The following is a 20929-nucleotide window of genomic DNA, read 5'->3' on the forward strand; positions in this document are numbered from 1 at the left end:
ACTTGCAAAAGAGTCATTCAAGTTCTAATTGTATACATTAAATTAAATATGCAACCCTTTCTCATAATTAACATTGAAATTACTGATATTACCTGTGTGAGCAGAGGTCACAGAGGGCTTGCACTCAGTTGACAGTAAGATGGCCTTGTTAGGCCTTGTTATATGACTGGCTGGTAACATTTAACAATATTAAATGTGGTGAGATATATGATATTTTAGGTGAGGAATCCTGTTTCCAAGTTTCTGAGGATCTGAGTTAGGTACATAGGTGAAGGACGTCCCATTTAGTTCTTAAACACACTGTGGCAAGCTTGCACATATATCCATTCCTTGGTGTGATTCTCTTAACATTGAGCAGTTACTTAACCCACTGGAAAGTACCTGAATTGGTTCCCTATCAGATTTATGCGCCAAGATAGTCTTTCCCAAGATAATAAAGATATGATTTTTTATGGCCAGCGTACAAAAATAAAGCTTTCACTTACTTTTTGTATGTATGTGTTCCCATTTGCCCTGTTTAGCCCTGCTAACATAAACCTCTTTCTTTTGCCGTAGACTGAAGCTTTCTCTGAAGCTTAATGCTCAAGATGAAGTTCTTACTAGTGGTCTCCTTTTTTGTCTTGTTCTCCTTATGGATTGAAGAAGTCTGTTCCAAAGAGAAATCTTCAAAGAAAGGAAAGGGAAAAAAGAAGCAGTACCTATGCCCGTCGTATGTTCCTTGTTTCTTTTATGTTTTCATATAATGGTGATCTTGACATATTTTAGCGGTGGGAATTACATGACAATTGAAGTGGAATGTGATGCTTTCCACTGAAAGAACAATTTTGGGGGGAGACTGAGAGGAAAAGGGTTTGACCAGGGACATATCTGAAAGTTCTGTCAATGAGCATGTTTGTTCTGCAGCAGGTCCTTTGTTTTAATGAAAAGAAAAATCTAAGCAATAGTAAATAGTTTAAAATGGCCATCAGTGATTCCAACCCAGTATCTCGCTGTTTTTATGGACGTAGTAGAGTGGCCTTATAATAGTGTGTCTAGCATCTTACTACGAGTATACCAATAAAAAGAAAGAAGATCCACAAGTCTGATACTGAAATCCGTTTCTGGTTAGCTTAGTTCTGTAACAGAGAGAACTTGTCCTGCTCCTGTTCTTATTACATGTTGAACTAATGTATTCAGCATCTTCCATTAATAATTTACAGTACTAGAACTTATATAGAGGTGGATTGATGGTTACCATAAAACATTCCCTTATGGAATGTCTCTGTAAAAATACAGAAATTGCAACCTCTGATTGCCCAACTGAATAGAGAACATATTCAGGACACCTGTGATTACTTTACATTAAAAAGACTTCCACTCTCTAATGTCCACCATGTTTTATGTTGTAAACTGTAGGATGATGCACAAGTTTTATTTGTGGGGACTTTTGTTGTCATTTTCATAGCCAGCCTTTGGTCATCTTTTTAGTGTTATGGTGAACCTAAGAAAAAGATTGATGGAATATAATGACATAGAAAAACACTCTGCCTTAAATGATAAAATGGCTTAGACACATTTAAAAGATTTCTTTTTAACCATAAAAGAAAAGACCATTGCCATAAAAGATGAGACCAGCTAGTTAGCCTTAGTAGACTTTTTCCAAAGAGAGGGGGGGAAAAAGGCAGAAAAAAACATATTCAAGCAATGTTTACATGATACTTTTTAAAGTTCCCACTCTTCTTAAATATTGACAGGGATTTATAACCAAAAATTTTTAGAAAATTTTTTACAGGGGGTGGGTGGTTTTGGTCTTTTTTATATCAACCCCTAAGAATGAGATATATCTTTGGATTTGAAAACCTTAGGTTACAAGTCTCAAATATGGTACTAATTCATCTGAAATATCCTATATCCATTCTGTCTCCTTTGAACATGTAAGCTGAGTTATGTGTAGAGCTTTCTTTCTGAGCTATCATAAGGGTTTCTAACAAGGAGAGAAATGTCATTATTTCCAGGACAGACATAGATACTGAGTACTTAGAAAGTGAGTTACCCAAAGTCCTCCAGCTGGGAACAGAATCCAAATTGTCCATGTTCTCATCCAGGCAGTCAGCATTTTCCTTCTCTTCTTGTCTTGACCTTAATCAGAATTCAAAACATTAATGTTGTTCCATCTTGATAAGTTTTTCCCTCCCCTCCCCTTAAGTGCAGTATTTCTTAGTCCTCTGTTCCTGATACCTACCCATATGTACCAGTTAGTTTTAGGACCATTGAATATGATGTCGTTTGTCAGCACTATACTTGAAAAGCATTAAATAAATGCTATAATTTTCTAGGTGATATTTTAAATTGCAGCCAGTTGAAGCTTTCTGTGGAAATATTAGCAGAATCCAGTATTTGTTTGATGTTTGCCGTGTTACCAGTTAGAAATAGTTGCCATAGCCTTACGTCCTATCAGATTTTTTGAACAGTGAACAAATTGTCTGTATCTCACTTGACTGAAGCTCACGGCTTGAGAGACAATCAGTAATAGCGCAGTTGCAGGATAGCTATTTTTGTGGCTGGCATCTAGAAGACTGTAGCGTGAACGAGCAATGAAAGTGAGTTGTATCTTGCACAGAAATTGCCTAATGCTTTCTTTGCTCAGGCTACTGATGGGAAATGCCAGACTTCCAATCATAAGCATAAACCTGGTGCTACCATTTAGCTACAAAATCCTATAAAATGCGTATATTTGTCAAACTAACACACCTGTGAAAATTGAAACTAAATATTGCAAAATACTTGTGCAGTCCTAGAAACAAGAACATACAACCCAACAAAAAAGCTCACAGCATTCCCCTTTGTTTTTATAATCTTTAAGGTGCACTGTAGATTCACACAACTTCTTTAGCTGATCCCAGTGTACATCATAGAAAAGGCTTTCTACTCTTAATATTTTTTTCCTGTGAAAAATGTAAGAAGTCTTTCCTCAGAAACAAGCCAAAAAGCAATTTAGTGGGGAGAGAATTAAATGACAATATAAGGGCTATCCAAAACTGATTTCAAAGGAAGTGACTGAAAGAAAATTGTACTAGTGAAGTGCAAATGAAGTATTTTCAAAGAATACTTTGTTTTTGAAGAAAGTAGGTAGCATTTTGCATCATGTATAAGATTGAATACTACACTTATCTCATGAAATCATATATTTATAAGTTAAAATGTTGATCTACCTTTATTTTACACTAGTTACTAGTGCAATAGCATTCAAAACTTTATTGTAACAAATTACTGCCTTTTGTGCCCTTATAAAATGTGGAACGCTAAAATCTGCCCCTTCAAGAAAAAAAAAAAGGGAATTATACAAGGAACAGATTTCTCTTTACAAACTTTATAATGAAATTCAAATGTACACAGCTCATTTTCCAGGAAAGCCTTGAATCTAATATTACTGTGTGGCTTCCTTGGTTGGAGAAAGTGTATACATGTAGTTTGACATTCTGAATTGGATGGTTATAAGAGTAGTTTGGTTTTTGGACTTGAGCATGGATTTGTTTGTATGAAAACTAAGCATACCTGATTTTTTACTTTTATGCATATCCAGAATACAGAGTTTTAGCCAAAAAATACCCTCTGGCAGGCAATTAGCTACTATTGGAATAAGCTGAAAACAAGCTGAATAGTTTGTTATTGTGTCATAAGCAGATATTTGCTCTCCCACAATTAGGAAAATTCTATCTTGTTTCTTGGAGCAAGAACTCTTAGTTGTGATTATTCATGACCCTGTGCTTCTGTGTGCATTGTGTGATAGTGGCTTGATTGGCAATCCCATTTTCATTTGTTTCTGAAACAGTCTTTTTCCCATTTTTATTAGGAGTATTCATGAAGCTGATGCATAATCAGTTGTTCTTATTCTGGTTTAATAGATAGGTGTAAGATTGCACGTCTTCAATTTAAATCCTCTTCCTTTTTACCCCAGGCTTTCCAAATGATACATAAAATGTTTATACTAGTATCTGATTTTTGAGTGTTCATTGATTAAGAAACAAATTGATATGTTGGACCTAAAAGACCATAATAGGGAGTTCTGCTGCATAAATATGAGAATTGGTTGCCACAGATGCATAGTGTAATAAATTATAAACCTTTACTTCTCCAAAACTATTGCCTTTGTCTCCAAGGAAAGGTAAAAAATAAAAACCAAACAACAAGTCAATCTCCTCCAAAAACCTTTAAGAATTTTATAGGTTACTGTCTTCTTGTTTAAAAATTTATTTTGAAATTTGTTATACTGATTACAGATGGTTTTGACTAAATACAGATTTATTTAGTGGCTTGATCTGATTCTTTATTGTAGACTATCCATAAGCCCTGTTACCTCCCTTTTGTACCAGTTGCAGGTCAATACATGTTGTGGCATTTCTGCTGTAATTTAACAGTCAGGAAGGAATGGAAAATATGAATTGGAAAGTTTGGTAAAGGTCTAAGTTCTGGAAAAGAATATGAAACAAACAGTTATTTGTAAGTATTAGAACTCTTAAAAGGACTGTGTCATGTAGATTAAGCACAAGTGTGACCTATGTGAAAGTTTCAGGCAGCTTTTATCAGACAAAACTAAATATTTAGTTTAAATGATTATCCCAGGCACAGACAGCTTTTAGAATAGGTGTGTATTGCATGCCTTTCAGTACTGGCATTATTTTGCAAAAGTGGCCCAGTGGCACCGAAAGTTCTAAAAACTACCCCATTTTAGTCATGGTGGTAAGTACAGTACGAGTGTTGTTGAGCTGAAGAATATGTAGATTGGCATGTTTGGCATGGAAGATGTAGTCAAAACAAAGTTTGTCTAATGCTACTGTTTCTCCTAGTGTAACTTCTTCATGATTCCCCATGATACCCGCTTCTGGTAAACACATTAGACACTCAGCTATAACTTTTTCTAAGAGTTGAAAAATGCTTTTCCTTATGTTATATCGTAATAAATACTTCCGTTTTTTACGATAGTGCTCCAGCTGCTGCCAAGATCTTTGGTAGCCTATAATGCCTTTCCTCAAAAATATTTGCAAGATCTCTAGACAAATTAGTAGAAAAGGAAGTTTTGTTATGACAGTGTTATGCAAGGCATAGAGATGTGAGAGTGTCAGATGGCAGCTAACAAAATCAGTTGCTACTGTGCTCACAATCACAACTGTTATCCCTGCTAACTATAGTTATAATGACTCAGCTGTTCACTCATACACTGTTAGTTGCTGAAGATCCCACAGAGAGTCTAATGCTAATGCAATGCTAAGAGTATAACCGCAATCACCGAGTCACATTCTAGTGCCTTAATCTTAAGATTCTGCTTTTAAAATAGCATCCCTCCTCACTTTTATGCATTTTTTCACATAAGATGGAGATTTTATCCATGTAGAAGATTAAATAAATACTGCATGATTTTTATAGAGACTTCTTACACAATACCAAAGCAGAAGTACAATTTGTCTTTTGGCTTGTATTCAATAAAGCATATCAGCTGCTTCAGAAACTGTGAAATGGCCCTCTAAGCCCTCCAGAAAATGTGGTTTGTGCCATCTGCCAGGGCAGGAGCTTAGAAAGGTCACAGGTGCCAAGGTTCAACAGAGAACAGTGATTTGGAAAAAAAAACTTTTAGTATGGTTAACATAATACAGTTCTGTGAAAGTCTGTCCTAAAATTTCTCTTGGTTAACTCCTAGCTTCTGACACGCTCTCTCTGTATAGACTAAAGCAGAAGTTCAAAGTGTGTTTTGGATCTAAACACCTTCCTGCGGACAAGGAATTTTTCTTACCAAGCGTTTGGGGATACATGGCATCTCTATCTGTAATATGTGTTCATCTCCAAAATGTAAACGGTTGGGAAGTGGAATCATCCTCATATTCATTGCCATCTGTACAAGACACGGTTGATATTTGTGAACATTTTCATTTGTAGGTATGATGAATGGGTTGATAAGAAGATGGAATGAAGTTGAAACAAAAACCTGAATTTAGTTGTAGAGGCAGTTAAATTTCACAGTTGTTCTGAAGATAAGTAAATTGCAGAGTCCAGGTCTGGTTCCTATAAAAATTCTTTTGCTCCGCAGTAACAGCAATTGGTCAATGGTTTAATTGTTCTATACCATGTAACTCTCATGGAAAGCTATGATCTCAGACAGATAGGAGCACATTCCAGTAGATTTTGGAATTTGTATTCAGAGTGGATAAACACGCTGGGGAGTAAAAAGATAAAGCTGTATAAGCAATACTTAAGTTATCTTGTAAAACAATAATTAAATGTGGTAGTCTGGATCTCTTTCAGTAATTCTCCCTCACAGTGAGCAGTGTTTACTCCATTCTGAACAGTGTAGTGATGAGTCAATATGCCGGGGGGGAAGAGTTACAGACTCTAGCCCTATGTTTCATATACAGCCCCTGGATTGAGCAAAACTTGGATCTACAGGTAAAATTACATCCACTAAACCTAAGTGTAAGGAAAACCATAGGACCAAATTCTGTCCTCACATTCACCAAGAGGATCTCTGAAAGGCAAATTTTATAAAATGTATCCTCACTTGTACTTTGTAACCAAGGTGGTACTCTTACCAAGATCCATATATTATCTGATTACTTACCGTATGGAAGAAAGGTTGTGATGTAAGGACAGCTGTGGGCAAAATTTTAAAAATGTATGTAGCCTGCTTAAACATTAAGGTGCTGATCATGTTTCATGTCTGCATGCGATATCAGAACAACAGAATGCCAGTTTATGCACAAAAGTCACTTGGATGGTCTCTTCAGTTGAATGCAGCGATCCCTAAGCTAATAGCAAACATGCTAGTTTTAGAAATGGAAGCACTGTTAGTTTGCTATAGGCAGGACTAGTCAGGTTGGATGAAGCACCAAGCTAACCTGGTTCTACTGGCTTTGAGACTGTAATCTCTGTGTCGGGTAGATGAATCAGCTTCCTTTTCTCAAGCTTAAGGAACAACAAGGCACTTCTCAATACCATACAGATACTCCTTAGGGTGCCCAGTCCTGCAGATGTTGAACGTGAAACTGAATCTGAGCATAGAAGATTGTGAAATGCAAGATCTGAAGGAGTGACACTAAGTGAGCTATCACACTAACTTCTGGAAGCTTGCTTACTTGCCCACATTAGGAGACTTTTCTTATTCTACAGTAAGAAATGAAAGATGAGGTTCAAACTGCAATTCAGGGTGCCCAAGGTGGGTTTCTGCTTCAAATCGTACCGTGAAGGAACCTTTCTCTTTGTTCACCGCACTGGATTACCTCCAAGTTTAGCTACCGAAGTTATATGACTAATTTTAGGTATTTAGTTGTCAATTGCATTTGGGAGCGCACACAGACATTTATTCAGAGTTCCATGAATTTTAATGTAATTTGAGTGATAGCATTTTGCATTTACTCATCATAATTATTCTCCCTGGTAATAGAGAGGTCACCTTGTACAGTTTGAAATTGTAGATATTAAGCATACTAGTCGTCATAGAGGTCACTCAGAGGAATTGTGTAATTTCTCTTTGATTTGTATTAATCTGGTTTTATGCTTTGAAAAATCAAATGCCTGTAACTCAGAACACTGATAGTTTATATCAGGGAAATAATACTTACAGTATATGGCAAGATGGCAGATACTGTGTTTCCCAACACTTATTTTCATCATTCTCAGATATATACTGCCACATTATATGACTAGAATGTCAGTTTCTATCACACAGATTAGATAAACTGTACTAAAATCTGTTGTTTCAGCCTTATATAAGAAATTTTCTTGGAGATAACTGAACAGTATGAGTTGAAATATATATTTTTATCAGACACTAATCTAGGACTATGCAAAAGCAAAACTTGATGCTTGATCATCCAGGCTATGAGCTCTAAGCTGAAGCTAACAGTAGAATATGTATGCTACATTGCTGTCTGGACCACAGTGTGACATGCCTGCTTCTTTCCTGATAGTCATGCCACAAATGAAAAGTACATGCCTTCTAACAAAGTATGTTGAAAAGTATGTTGCCTTCTAACATGAAGATTCTTCAGTGTAATGGGATCTTGAAAAAGGGGATTAAGGCAATAAGTAATGAATTAAAACAGCAGCAGAGTATTTTACTCCCATATTCCTTTCTCCAGTCATTACCCTTACATAGCGTTGCCTGTGATAAGGACTTCTTGTAATTCAGTGATTTCTAGGACAGGGAATCTAATGATGACGCAAAATAAAAAGATATAATGACTCTGACACGTTTGCTTAACACAAGTGTGAGGAAGCTATATCAATTTCAAACTGAGAGTGATATATGCTTCCTTTAACCTTGTGTATCTGCTGAGCTAAACTTCTAGATTTTGATCAATGAATTATCAAGATAATTCTCCATTGTCATAAATTTAAAATGTTACTCATGCTCTCCAAAGCCAATGGTAGAATGTGTAGCGCTGCAATGGAAGAAAGAGGAGATGAACACGTTACCACATATCCTATGAAATACAGTATTTAACTTCATTCTTCTATTCATCAGTAATACTAAAAGTAACTTCCCAAAGACTAGAGAGAGGCTGATGATATCCCACAGAGACATCATCCTGACAGACTAACTACTCTGTCTTCCTTGTAGCTTCTGTGAACACTGCTTCTTATGTCAGGCTTCATACTTTTGAATGATTTCTGCAGTAACTCTCCCACTTTACACAAGGCTTTGGCCCCCATAATCACAGTGTAGCACTTAAATTGTCCAGCCAAGAACACTTTCCATTTTTATTTTTGGTAGGTTTTCCACTTCTCCTCTGCTGTGACCCAAGGATTTTGATACTGTACTCGAAGATGCTATGAGTTAGGTATAAGAGTACACATATGACGAGCCCAGGTGTACTGCAGAAAGGCAAAAGCAGAAATGATGTTTTTATTCACTCTATCAAAGGCAACAGTTGAAGGAATGCTGCTAGTAGACTGTGAACAGTAGAGGTTAGAACATGGTTTCTTCAAACAAACGGTATGAAAAAATATTTAGGCTTATAATTAGTTCAAATGTCCAGAATAAAACTGGTAGGATTGTTATGACAATTATTGAAGGTATTATAATTATGCCTTCTTATCATGTGCTTTTATGAAGAAAAAGAAAAAATATACTTTGTTTATTCATAATTGTTATTCAGGCAAAATTCTTACTAAGGCAATTTCTAGCTTTAATACTACTTACTTTTACATTCCCTTTAAAAGCAACGGTGAGATTTTTGTCGCATTACCCTTTGTTTGATATTTGCTTTATCTTAATTAGTGCTCATAAATTACCATGAAGAATGTTGCTATATCCATTTCCTAATGCTTTCCAGCAGCTATGCAGACATTCCACACAAGTTGAAATAAACATATTAAAATTGTAACACATGCTGCAGCTGGTGGAAATTTAAGGGGTATCTCAATTTAGTTATCAGCTTTTCACAAGCGTGAAAATTCTAGGTTGGATAGGTAAAGGCAGCAACCATAACTTTCAATTAGTGTGAGTGTTGTTACATGGGAATCAGCCTTTATAAAACAGAAGTACTGCTTCTTTTAGGCAGAAGTAGCTTAATTCAAATTCTTTTTCTCTAATGCAGTCTACACCTATGCCTATGACCGATTCAAAGCTTACCATTCCAAACCGATGATTAAGCAGGGGTAGCTGCCTCAGATAAATACCTCAGTGTTGTCTGAGCCTGGTTTTCTAAATGCCTAATCCATCCTGTTCAGTGTTTAGTTAAGTCACTCTGCTAAACTGTGACTCTGAGAGTGGTATAACTTCTCAGCTTGCCAGCAGCTCCATGTACAATGTATTGACTTACAGATGAAATTTATGCATTTTGATCAGTTAGGTTTTCTGAAGGGGATCCAGACCTTGAGAAGATGTTTAATAGCATGCATCCTATTCAGTGATGGTAGTTCGAAGACAGCATACTGTAAAAGGCTATAGTGAAAGTATAAATGATATTCAGCAGAGCTGTTTTCCAGTAGCTATTCCAACCACTTCATTCAAAGTCACCTTTGCAAGATAGTGCTTACTGACTTGGTGCTTCTACTGCCAATGCGAAGCAGCTGATACTGTTCGGTTTCTCTTGGTTCTTACATGAATGAGGATAAATGCGTGCACATGATGCCTGTATAACTTCAAAACACTAGTCAACAACTTGCTGAAAATGTGATCAGGATGCTCATTACCGGAAAGCAATGCTGCTATCCTTTCTTTATCCCATCAGTCTTCTCAGGGCAGTAATTCTCCTTTGCCTGTTTCTTGGATATGAATAAACAGCCTGAACAGATACTTGTATTAACATGCATCTGTAGTGCAACTCCTATCTTGCAAAACTCTCCCTCTTAACTTACTCCTCTTACTTAAAGAGACAGATAAACCTGTCAGAATTTAAACTGTATTTGGCTTTTATTTGCTGTTTGATGCTCATTCTTGTAATTTCTCAGATTCTCTTTTTCTCTTTTCCTTCTGGCATTTCAAAAGCATCTGTACTTAAATTTATGTATCCATGTTATCTTACATGTTTCAGATTACCATCATCACTATTTAATAAACTTCTTTGTATAATCTGCAACAGAAATTTAAAACATGAGCATTTAGGTGGGTTTGTTGGTTGTTTTTTGGTTTTGTTTTGATGTTTCATTAATACTGGGTGTATATGCTTTAGAAAGAAATCCGATTGCTTGTGTTAAGAAGAGTCTCCTTTTATAAATATTTCAGTAAGCCCCTAAGTTGCACTGAGGTGTTAAGATCTGCGACTTACAAGAAAGGCTTGTACTCAGCAATGCCTTGAAACTTTTGGTATCAGGTATAATTCTGTGGTACAGAGTATATTTTGCTATCTTGTTCTTGCCCCAAAATGGAAAATAGTCTTAGCCTTTAACTTTATATTTTCCTATTGTCCAATTAGTCGTAACTGCAAAAAGAGTGTCCAGAGCTGGTTTCTGATATTTCTATAGCAACCTGTTGCTAGTAATCGTCAGTGCTGAGAACTGAACACGAAATAAATTAGTTCTTTTGCATGCTTAATGATTCAAGTCCAAATCAAAAAGAAACAGCCATAAACACAACCCTGGGAAAATTATTTGAAGGTGAATTTAGCAATTATTATTCAAAAGGCTTAAAACCCTATGACTATTTAATTGCTCTAATGTCAAATTAGGAGGTGCTTATTGTTCATACAATAAAGACATACTAATGGAAGCTAAGATTTGTTACTAAAAATAACAAAATGTTAATTTTATTAGTGGAGCATTTTTACCTTGATAAATACATTTAGTAACATTTTATATTGTGGTAAGTTTTGACAGTGCAAGCAGTTCACCTGTTCAGTTGTTAAATGAGGCAGAGAAGTTTGAGTGCCTTTGCTGATGGACAGGAGGTTATGTACCACAGCCACTTAGTGTTACGCCAGAAATCTGCCTCGTACTGCATGTTATAGTTTAAGTTACACTCATGGATCCACACATTCTAGTATTTACATCTTTGGGTAGCCTTCAGAATTCTTACTAAACTTGCTAATGACTGGTGAATAGTCTGAAATTTCAAGAATTGAATGGCTGTTTACTACCTTAACTAAATTTAGGCAAACATTTCTCCTTCATGTGTAACATCAAACAGATACTAGCAAATAGCTGAACAGATACATAGCTTTAGGTTTCAGAAGTAGCCTGAATACAACAGAGAAAACAGAAATTAATTATTTTAGTTCTAAAAGTTAAAATGCTCAAGAACACTATGAAACAATAAAATGTAATTATGTTATCATTAATGGCTTACATGTTTTTAATAATAGGGAACTGCTTCATAGTTTCATTTTTATTTATAAACATGGTAGCTGTAGCAGATCCAGTCCAATTGTATCACCTGTGTGTTGGATTACATCAGCTGATTTTAAAAGGTGAGGTTATTCATATAAGATCTGCAAGGGCTAGGATCTGGTCATGTGTCCAGTTTTCAATGGAGTAGTGACATCATACAATCATGACAACTATTAATTAATTAATTTTTTAGTAGTCACTAAGGAAGTTGCTGAACAGAAGGTACTAAAATTGGACATCTTAAAATTGGTAAGTCTAATACATTCATCCAGTATTTTTTAAAACTAGCCAAAAGCATTTTGGAGAGTTAATATTATCTTCAGTAAATCTTTGAATTCTGCAGAAGTCCCAGTTCCCAAGAGGACTTGAAGGAAACTGAAGGGTGAGAAGAAAACTAGCAGTGAGCCAAGACTTTAGAAAGACTAAAGTAGAATAACCTGTAAGTTTGTCAAGCTAACCTTGATATGGGAAAGCATAATGAAAAAAAGGATTAAGCAGGGTAATATAGGCCATGCCAACTTATACAGAGCTATGGAAAACATTTAGGAAATTAATTGGATCATTTTTAAAAATGTGTTCATACATTTGGTTGCTAGAGGTAATTGTGTTGATGCAAATGACTTACGTCTCTGTAGAGTGTTTGACTTATTTTTAAATGGCATCTTGATTATTAAATTAGAATGACACAACATCATCAGAGTAGTCATAAATGGATGGAAAGGTGATTATAAGACGGCATTCAAAAGTGGAAATCATCACTGAACAGGCTCTGCAGAAGACATAAATTCATTTACATGCCGTTATCTGCCTGCTAAGTGTGCAGAGTATGTATGGTAGGGAGTCTCGCACCTTTAATCTTGCTTCTTGTTAAACTTAGTTTCATGTTACTCTTGTAGCTACATTTGCCTGTTGCAGGCTGACTTTTTAATTTTAGTGATTGTTTTAATTTAACACCTTAAACAATAACAGCAAAGTAAACAGAAATGTTTGCAATTCCCCTGCAAAAACAGAGGAGTCAGAGGCCTCCTTTTCCATAACAAAGCTTTTATTAGTACATGACAATGAGATTATGCAATGGCTCTAAGTCTCTGTGAAATAGCTGGCATGGGCACATGAAAGCAAGAGACTGCCAAAAGCCTCTGCGTGTTTTGGCACCTAAGAAGTGCTTGTCAGTTTACTTAGGTTCCTAATCTGATGGTCACTAAAAATAGTTTAGGTGGCTGTTTTCTGCTAATGAAGAAGTCGTGTCTTTCTGGATAATTACATTGTGAGGGAAGGGAAAAATCAGCGATTTCAGTTTATTCACTTTCTCCATTTTACAGTTAGTGTATATACGAGAGCATTCACTTTTGCTACAGTTCCTTGAACAATCCTGAAATGTCTCTAGTAAAGGGAGAGTGTACACTGTGGAACTGAACATAGTAAAACTCTTTTGCTTATGAAATGTCATTTGTGGCTTGGCTTTAAAATGGCTTAAGTTTCAGCACACAGTTCTCTCTGTCTTAATAGTAACTAATGGACTTCTTTTTACAGCCAGCAATCAGCTGAAGATCTTGCAAGAGTACCTGTTAATTCTACCAGCAATATCTTGAATAGGCTATTGCTCAGTTATGATCCCAGGATAAGACCAAATTTCAAAGGTTTGTCAGATATTTCAGACTTTTTTTTATCTTTGGAATTTAACTTCTGCTCTTTTCACACATGGAAAATTCATATACAGATAACACTTGCAACAGATTTTTCTAAAAAAATAGCAATTTCCCAACACAGTGTGAAATTGCAGGAGGTATTTACCCTTTTCAGCTGAAATACAATACAATAGGATTTTGTGATCATAATAGTGCCTGATACTTTAAGGTTGTGGTTGTTGTTGTTGTTATTATATTTTATAAAAATATATTTACAAAGTAGAATTAGATTTTATAGAATAAGCTTTAAAAATATCTTATAAACCATACTTCTAAGTTAGGCTTTAGTAGTATCTTTGCTTTATAGTATTTTAAAACACTGAATTTCTCTATAGAGATCCTTTAAGATGACTTTATAAGATTTGGGATCTGCAGTGTCGCTATTTTGAAATCATACAGAAATTAATTACTTTAAAGATGTGTTAATAATGCAGCTGACACACCTTGGGATTTAAAATAGGTTGTGAATTTAAGTACATTCTGTGTTTTTAAAACAAGTGAATCTCACATGGAGGCAAATGTGATTTACTTACATATACAGTAAAGATTGGAATATACATTCGCTGCAGAACCTCTAACAACTCATCAGCTGCAAGTTATGCTTTCCAGGAATTAGATTATTTCCTTGCTGGTGAGAGACAGACAATTTTATTACCTTACAGATACCGCAGTTTATCTAAGTCACTTCTTGTGTTTTAAAAGTTACATTTAATTATATGTATGTTAAGAGATGTATTATTGTAACATGCATATCAGTAGTATAAGCAATTTGGAAACCTATATTCATTACTGTGCTTTTCAAGAGACCATTTTCAGATGCTCTATTTAACTAAGCTTTATAGATGTATTAAAATCAGTTCTCAGCAAGATTCCTACTATTTTCTCAATCTCTGTAGAAGAATATTTGTATGTTCACAGCACCAGGCATTGTCACAAGGGATACATGTCCAACCGCCATTCTACCTGTTCTTCAGCAAAAGATAAGCATGTAATCAGAAAGCATACTGCAGATATTCTTGGACATCCCTGCTGGCAGTCTGGTAAAAATCAAGATGGAAGAAAAAGGGAGGAAGAACGTGTAATCTCAACTCACTGGAAGGTGGAAGGAAAAGAACATTTTTTGACAAGTGATTTGCCCCTGTTAAAACATTCCTCGTGCATGACTGATTTTTTTGGACTGTACTTCTCATTTAAATCTGATAGGGACAGAGCACCCTTCTCTAGTATTGATGTGGAGGGTGCTCTGTCACATGCATCAGGCACTAAACAAAGTATTATGCTTATTGCATAACCAAAAGCCACATTTTTAACTGATCTGATTTAAAAATGCAAATTGATTTAACTGAATAAAGTGAAATTTTATCTTAGTAATTTTTTGGTGACCCAAGAACACTTACCCGAGTTTGTACTTACGCATTAAATGTATACTGAAATGTTGTATGCAGACAAGCAAGCTATTAGATTAGGCATATATCACTTTGTAATGGGTTTGTTTACTGAGTCAGTATGTTCTTGTTACATTTTTATATCTCTTTTGTTACTAAAAATAAGAAGAATTCCACTGAATTAAGTACTTGCAGCAGTGTAAGTGAGATCAGATGCATGCATGTAATATGTACACTGACACTGTCAACATATAGTTGCTAAATAAATTAGTTCTCACAACTGTGAGGCCACTTCCCCCTTCATGGTAACTCTCTGATAACACCAGATTAAATGACTGCTGATCAGTTCCCACAGGGTGACAGAGGGCAGATGTAGCAGCTGTCACACCATCCCTTTTCAACTGCAGGGATCCTGGCTGTGGAAAAGAGGAAAAAATCCAGTCCGTCTTTATAGTTGCTAGCTTCTAGGATTTTTCCTGGCCAATTGGTAATCATTGTAAAAAGGAGCAGCTTTGCAAATCTCTGCCTTGCATCAAAGGCTAGGTAGCTGTGAAAGATACATGAAACAATTTTTGTCTCCTGTATGAATACTTGTACATTTGTGTAACTGATTGGCACGAAGAAGTGTCCTCTTACACTGTAAGTAAATATGTCATCATAACTCATAAATAGATAATTTAAAACGATAGGTCATCATCATGACTTCAACAGTAAAAAGTGTCTGACGCTAAGAAAGAAAATTGCTTCTATGCATTGTACTATATGCAAAACTAATACTAGATTGTGAATCTTGTGATAACAGAAAGTCATGGAATTTGCAAATTTTTCAAATTGATGATCGATGACATGCTTCAACTTAGTGCTCTGGGCTGAGGAATTTTTCTGTTATCACTAGGATGAAGAGTTTTCATAATTTCCATTGACTTTCAGTGAGAACAGTTTAAACCCCACCTTTAAACCCCAGTGTGTCTGTAGTGATGTGAGAAGATAAAGTTGTTTGAGTCTCAGTTACATAAAAAACATTTCACATTATGGTACTAGTATCAAGGAGCCTCCAATGAAGGATAATTTATCTTTATGGAATTGTGCAGTTTACAAAAAAATCTTTTTTTTTTTTTTTTTTGGAAAGGAATTCCTGTTGATGTTGCAGTCAACATCTTCATTAACAGCTTTGGGTCAATTCAAGAGACAACTATGGTAAGACTGAAATTAAATGATTTTAGCACACATGCAGATTTTCCTGTTAAATTAAACTTCAGGCTGAAGATTATGAACTATAAAGTATAAATTTAGATTGTTTTAACTGTACAGACTGAGAATTGAGTTAATGGGCTTACTGATAGACAAACTGTGTTTTCTGCCTTAAACCTGTTAATTTACTTTACTGTCTTTTTGTCCACAGATTGTTATAGCATTTAGAATCTGATGTACATGAAGGGAAATCTGTGGTTTCTAAGCATGAAATATAGTTCTTTGCATAAGATATTTAGTTCAGGGGAAAAACACATTTGGTGGTATGAATTAATTGATCTTCATGAGAGCTAATTTGTTGCTTGGTGTGTTATTAAAGAAAATACTTGGATTTTAGATGAGACAAAAAAGAACAAGCATAAAGAAGGCTGAAGCATAAAAGTCCTCTGTTTTGTACAGATGTGAGCATAGGAGTAGATCGTGGAGGAATAGAAGGAAAAGGAATAAAGGGCTAGGGTATCAGTGCATACTCTTACTCCTGTTTATTTACCAGTGGGAGAGAAGATGAACTGAGGATTAAAGTCTCTAAAAATGTTTTTCCAGCTCAGTCAAAATATTTCAAAATGTTAGTAACACCAAATAATCCTCATTACAATTTTGACTTTTTTGTTTCCATATGAAATAAAATTAATTTCAAAATAAAAAATAATTTCAGCAAAGCTATTTTCAATATTTTGGGATTTAAAGTTTTTTGCAGTATTCTTTCCAATACATATCATCAAAAATGTTGCCAAAAATGATATACAATTGTTGAAGATGTTTTTCTTTCTTTTTTTTTTGTTTTTCTTTCTGGGTTTTTCTTTTGTGTACAAGAGAGGAGAGGGCACCATGTCTTACCAGTATGTGGAAAGCCTACACTTGAACTTGAGAGTTCTGAGAGACTCCCTGATCATACGGTTTAGAAACAGCTTTAGCTATAGCTAAAGCTATAGCAATGGCTATAACAGCTTTTGAGCAGCTTGGCCAGAAACTTCTGTTTGTTTAACTAGGAGTGATAAAGGATTTAGATTTGATTGCAAATGATAACTCAACTAATGGTATTAGAGGGAAGTGACATTAAAACAAAGAACATAAGCATGCTGAAGATATCTCAAGATTTATTTCCTGAAAACAAAAAGGGAACTAAAGTTTAAAACGAGGCAGGGAGGAAGAGCAGGAAAGTAGGAGTGAGATAAGTGTCTAAGATGGCAGGTATATTAGGCCAGATGGCCCTTTCAAGTTTCTGAAATTTATTGCATGCTTTAAAAAGTGACTTTTACAGAGGCTTTTTTACAGTTCACTCAGGTCCAAAAGTAACAAAACATGAATGTAATGGGTGTGCCTCTGAAAAAAAAAAAAGGATGCTTTCTGCAGCAGTGCATGTATGCCTGCCTGCGAATTCCTGATCTAGCCGCTTACAAATTTACTGAGATGTTCTGTAAAATAAGTCATGACATCCTTCATATTTCAAAGCCTTGGGCACCTTCCTCACTTCAATTTATGCTTTTTTTTTTTAGAATTCTGTGTCCAGCCCATCACCATGATATATAAATATATTTATGTGAAGTTGAGATTACTCTTTGTTTCCCTTCAGGTATCACATGAAGCACTGAGAAAAGAATTAGTCACTATCTTGCTTGTATCACTTGGGAAGCCCTTCCTGCTCCAGTGGGCATGGGGTCCCATGGACATACAAGAGTTGCTGCTCTCTAGGGGTAGTCTGATACTTTTCTTGGGTTGATCTAGATAATGCGCTGAACAGTAGCAGTAAGTCTCTTCGTCTGGGAAACACCTTGTTCCTCCAGCATCACAGGAGGATTGTTTGCTGGATCTCTGAGGCACCAGCTCTGGGAGGGAATTTACTACAGGGTTATAGAAGGACTAACGGGATCACATACATAAGATCGAGACAGTTATTTCACCTCCTGGGTTCAGAAAGGAGAGACTTCTACACACAGTAACAAACTTGCTGAAGAAGGTTCCTCAGTGTTGGAGCGTAACTGTCTGTGTCTCTACTGTGTCAGGCGTTGGTTTTGAGTTGTAAGGAGTGTTGATTTCTTGATTGTATCTCTAAAATCTAATCAGAAGCTGCTAAACTGGTTGGAGTGATATGATTAGTGATACCAAAAGGTATGAAATAATACATTTCTAGGTATTCAGTGGATGATACATCCTGGTGATTCTTGGCTCTTTCATAGCCTCAGTAGGCTGTCTGAAATAGCTAAATTTGTAGTTTTTTTGCAAAATCTAGCATTTAGGTAGACATGTAGAGGTAAAACAGCATGTTTGGCCATGCTAAAAACATGCTGTATTCCATTTCAGGATTCTTTTGGGTAGTGGAAGGATGGGGAGAAATAACAGATCCTATATTATTTCTGTGGGTGCCAGGTGATTGAAAGTGAGATGGTTGAAGGCCCAACAAACTAATGGATGGAGTGCCAGTGAGAAAAGGCCACTAGGCATGCCAATCTCCTTTTTTGTTCAGGAGCATATTAATAGAGGTGCAAAAGGAAATATCTTCATCAAGATCTGAGATGTCCAAAATAGCCAACTCTGGGCAGGGGATTGATGTCTGGTATTTCTAACTAGTCAACAGAATCCCACAGTGCACCTGGTTCAGAATCATGGTGGCTACTTCTGATCATTCCTCACATATTTTAGGAATTCCACAAAATTTAGCAGGCAGAGCTAAACTTGCAAAGGAGTTCAACTGTTTATACCATCTTTGCACCAACTTTAGCCAGGCCAAAAATCTCCAAAAACATTCATTCACAGATAGCATATATTAGAAAATCTTAAAAGTATCCTTGATATTACATAATAGTTTGAGATTGCATCTCTTTGACGCTCATAGGAGAAAATCTATTGAAGAACAATTTGATGCAACTGGTGTTTGGCAAAAGCACTGGTGTTTTTTTCTGAATTTTATGTTTCCCTGCTTTATCCCATGTAATAATAATAATGTATCTCCTTCATCTTCTGGGTTTAATGAGTATAGGAATTCTCAGAATGTCCAGAATGGCTCGTACTACTAAAGACTCCATATTTGGACAGGTTGCAGTCTGTTTCGGTTCAAAACAAGATGATCGTGGGATTAAAGCAGGGAGCCAATATGTCAAACCCGGGGTGGAGCAGTAGGCTGAGGTGGGTACTGAGGACGGCACATTACTCATTCAGGGTTAGAATAAAGAAGAAAAGTGTTGCTAGATTGAAAGCAAGGAAGGCAAGCAAATGTTTTGCTGAGATCAGGATTCTGTAAGCCTGTCCCCACTGGAGGTGAGGAGCTGGTGTTTGGTTGCAGATAAAATTGATTTGTCAGTATCAGAGAGGTGCAGAGTCTGACTGTTCAGACAAATATACCCTACTGATGGGGATCTGAATATTGAATGGCATCTCTGCTGCTGCCTCTGCCTGGCCAAGGACAGAGCAAATCCTATTAACGCCCAGTTCCCTTTGCTGCGCCTTCTCCAGTGAGGATCAAATAATTTTTTCCTTGCTGTCCTTCCATTCCCATGAAAGCTGCATTCATAGCTATGCAGTTGGCTCATCATCCACAAAAAAGAGTGGGGATTGCCTCCCACTGAGGGAGAGTCTACTGAGTTGTAAGAGAAAAGGGAATTTCTTTACAGAAAAGTACAGATGGGTTTGAAGGCAAGATTAATGGAGGCATGGCATAGTTCCTGTGCCCGGAAGCCTAGATTGCTTTAATCAAACCCTTCTGAAGAAACTGGAGGGCAAACATGTTTGCTATGTGTATGGAAAATGTGGAGTTCATGGTGTGTTCTTGAGTACTTGGGAGAATTGCCACATTTTCACACATATATTGGACAAATTACCTGGAAAATATAAACAGAAAATTAGTTAACTTCAGAGTGAATGAAAACTTGTACAGACGAAACAGAGAAAAGCTTATACCAAAGGTGCAACCTTCCAGTAAGCTCCCTTTCTCTGAACTCCTATAACTTGTTTCCTTCTAGCTCATTAGTCCACTTGCTTAGGATAATGACCAATGTATTCAGAGGCTGTATTCAAGATCTGTAGTCACAGTGTAATTCTGCTGACTTAAATGGCAAAACACCACTTCCTCATTTTCCTTTGCTTTAAGGCTTTGCACAAAAGGTATTTTTAATACTCGTGTTTAAAAGAAAATTCAGGTTTTTTCTTTTAATCTTAAAAATATCCTTTTCTAATTGATTAAAAGACAGTGGTATTACCTTTCCTTTTTTTGTATCATCATAGTTCGTGTAGAAGCAGCCTTTCATGAATTACAGCGTGTTCCAGTTTACAGGAAGAAAAGTATTAGCCATGCCCTCTTCTGGCCTGAGGAATTTTTCTGGCCAATGCCCACTGTTTAGCAGGTTGCATTTCAAATGTTTCCTAGAATGCCTCTCCTTTCAAATTGCCTGAAAGCCACTTAACCTTCTGTTGGAGTTTCATGGAAAAACAAAGCCCCATGGAATGAATACTTCTGTGATTCTTTTTACCTCCTAGTTCCTCCTAGCTCCAATGCTTATGAACAACACTTTCCCTCCCTAGTTTCAGGCTTTTTAATCATTATTTGAGTTTCTCTTTATTAGAAAATGCTGTTCATTCAAAGACTGTTTATAAAATGTGTAGGAGGAAGACAGTGTGCCTCATGCAGACCACTTCTTCAGGCCACATTGAGCCTAATTGCAGTGCATATACTGAATCTTAAACTTCATTGCCCAAATTTGAGATGACTGGTTGCAAACTTCTCCCAAAATGGATTTATACCAGAAATGCTGGCAGATCATGGCCAAATGCTGCAGTATTTTATACTCTGCTAAAAAGAAGCCCCTCTGTACT

The 20929-nt window shown here is 36.2% G+C and overlaps 1 protein-coding gene across 2 annotated transcripts in view; it reads left to right on the plus strand.

The window, feature by feature from the left end:
* The window catches only part of GLRB (glycine receptor beta), a 57030-nt gene that overhangs the window by 1449 nt on the left and 34652 nt on the right, over positions 1–20929 (plus strand). For both annotated transcript variants that reach the window (XM_068942382.1, XM_068942383.1), the window contains exons 2-4: positions 556–709; positions 13333–13439; positions 16002–16069. In XM_068942382.1, the coding sequence (XP_068798483.1) occupies positions 579–709; positions 13333–13439; positions 16002–16069 (306 nt within the window). In that variant the 5' untranslated portion in view covers positions 556–578. The remainder of the gene's footprint in view (positions 1–555; positions 710–13332; positions 13440–16001; positions 16070–20929) is intronic.

This window comes from Struthio camelus, chromosome 4 (assembly GCF_040807025.1).
Source record: "Struthio camelus isolate bStrCam1 chromosome 4, bStrCam1.hap1, whole genome shotgun sequence".
NCBI classification, from domain to species: domain Eukaryota; kingdom Metazoa; phylum Chordata; class Aves; order Struthioniformes; family Struthionidae; genus Struthio; species Struthio camelus.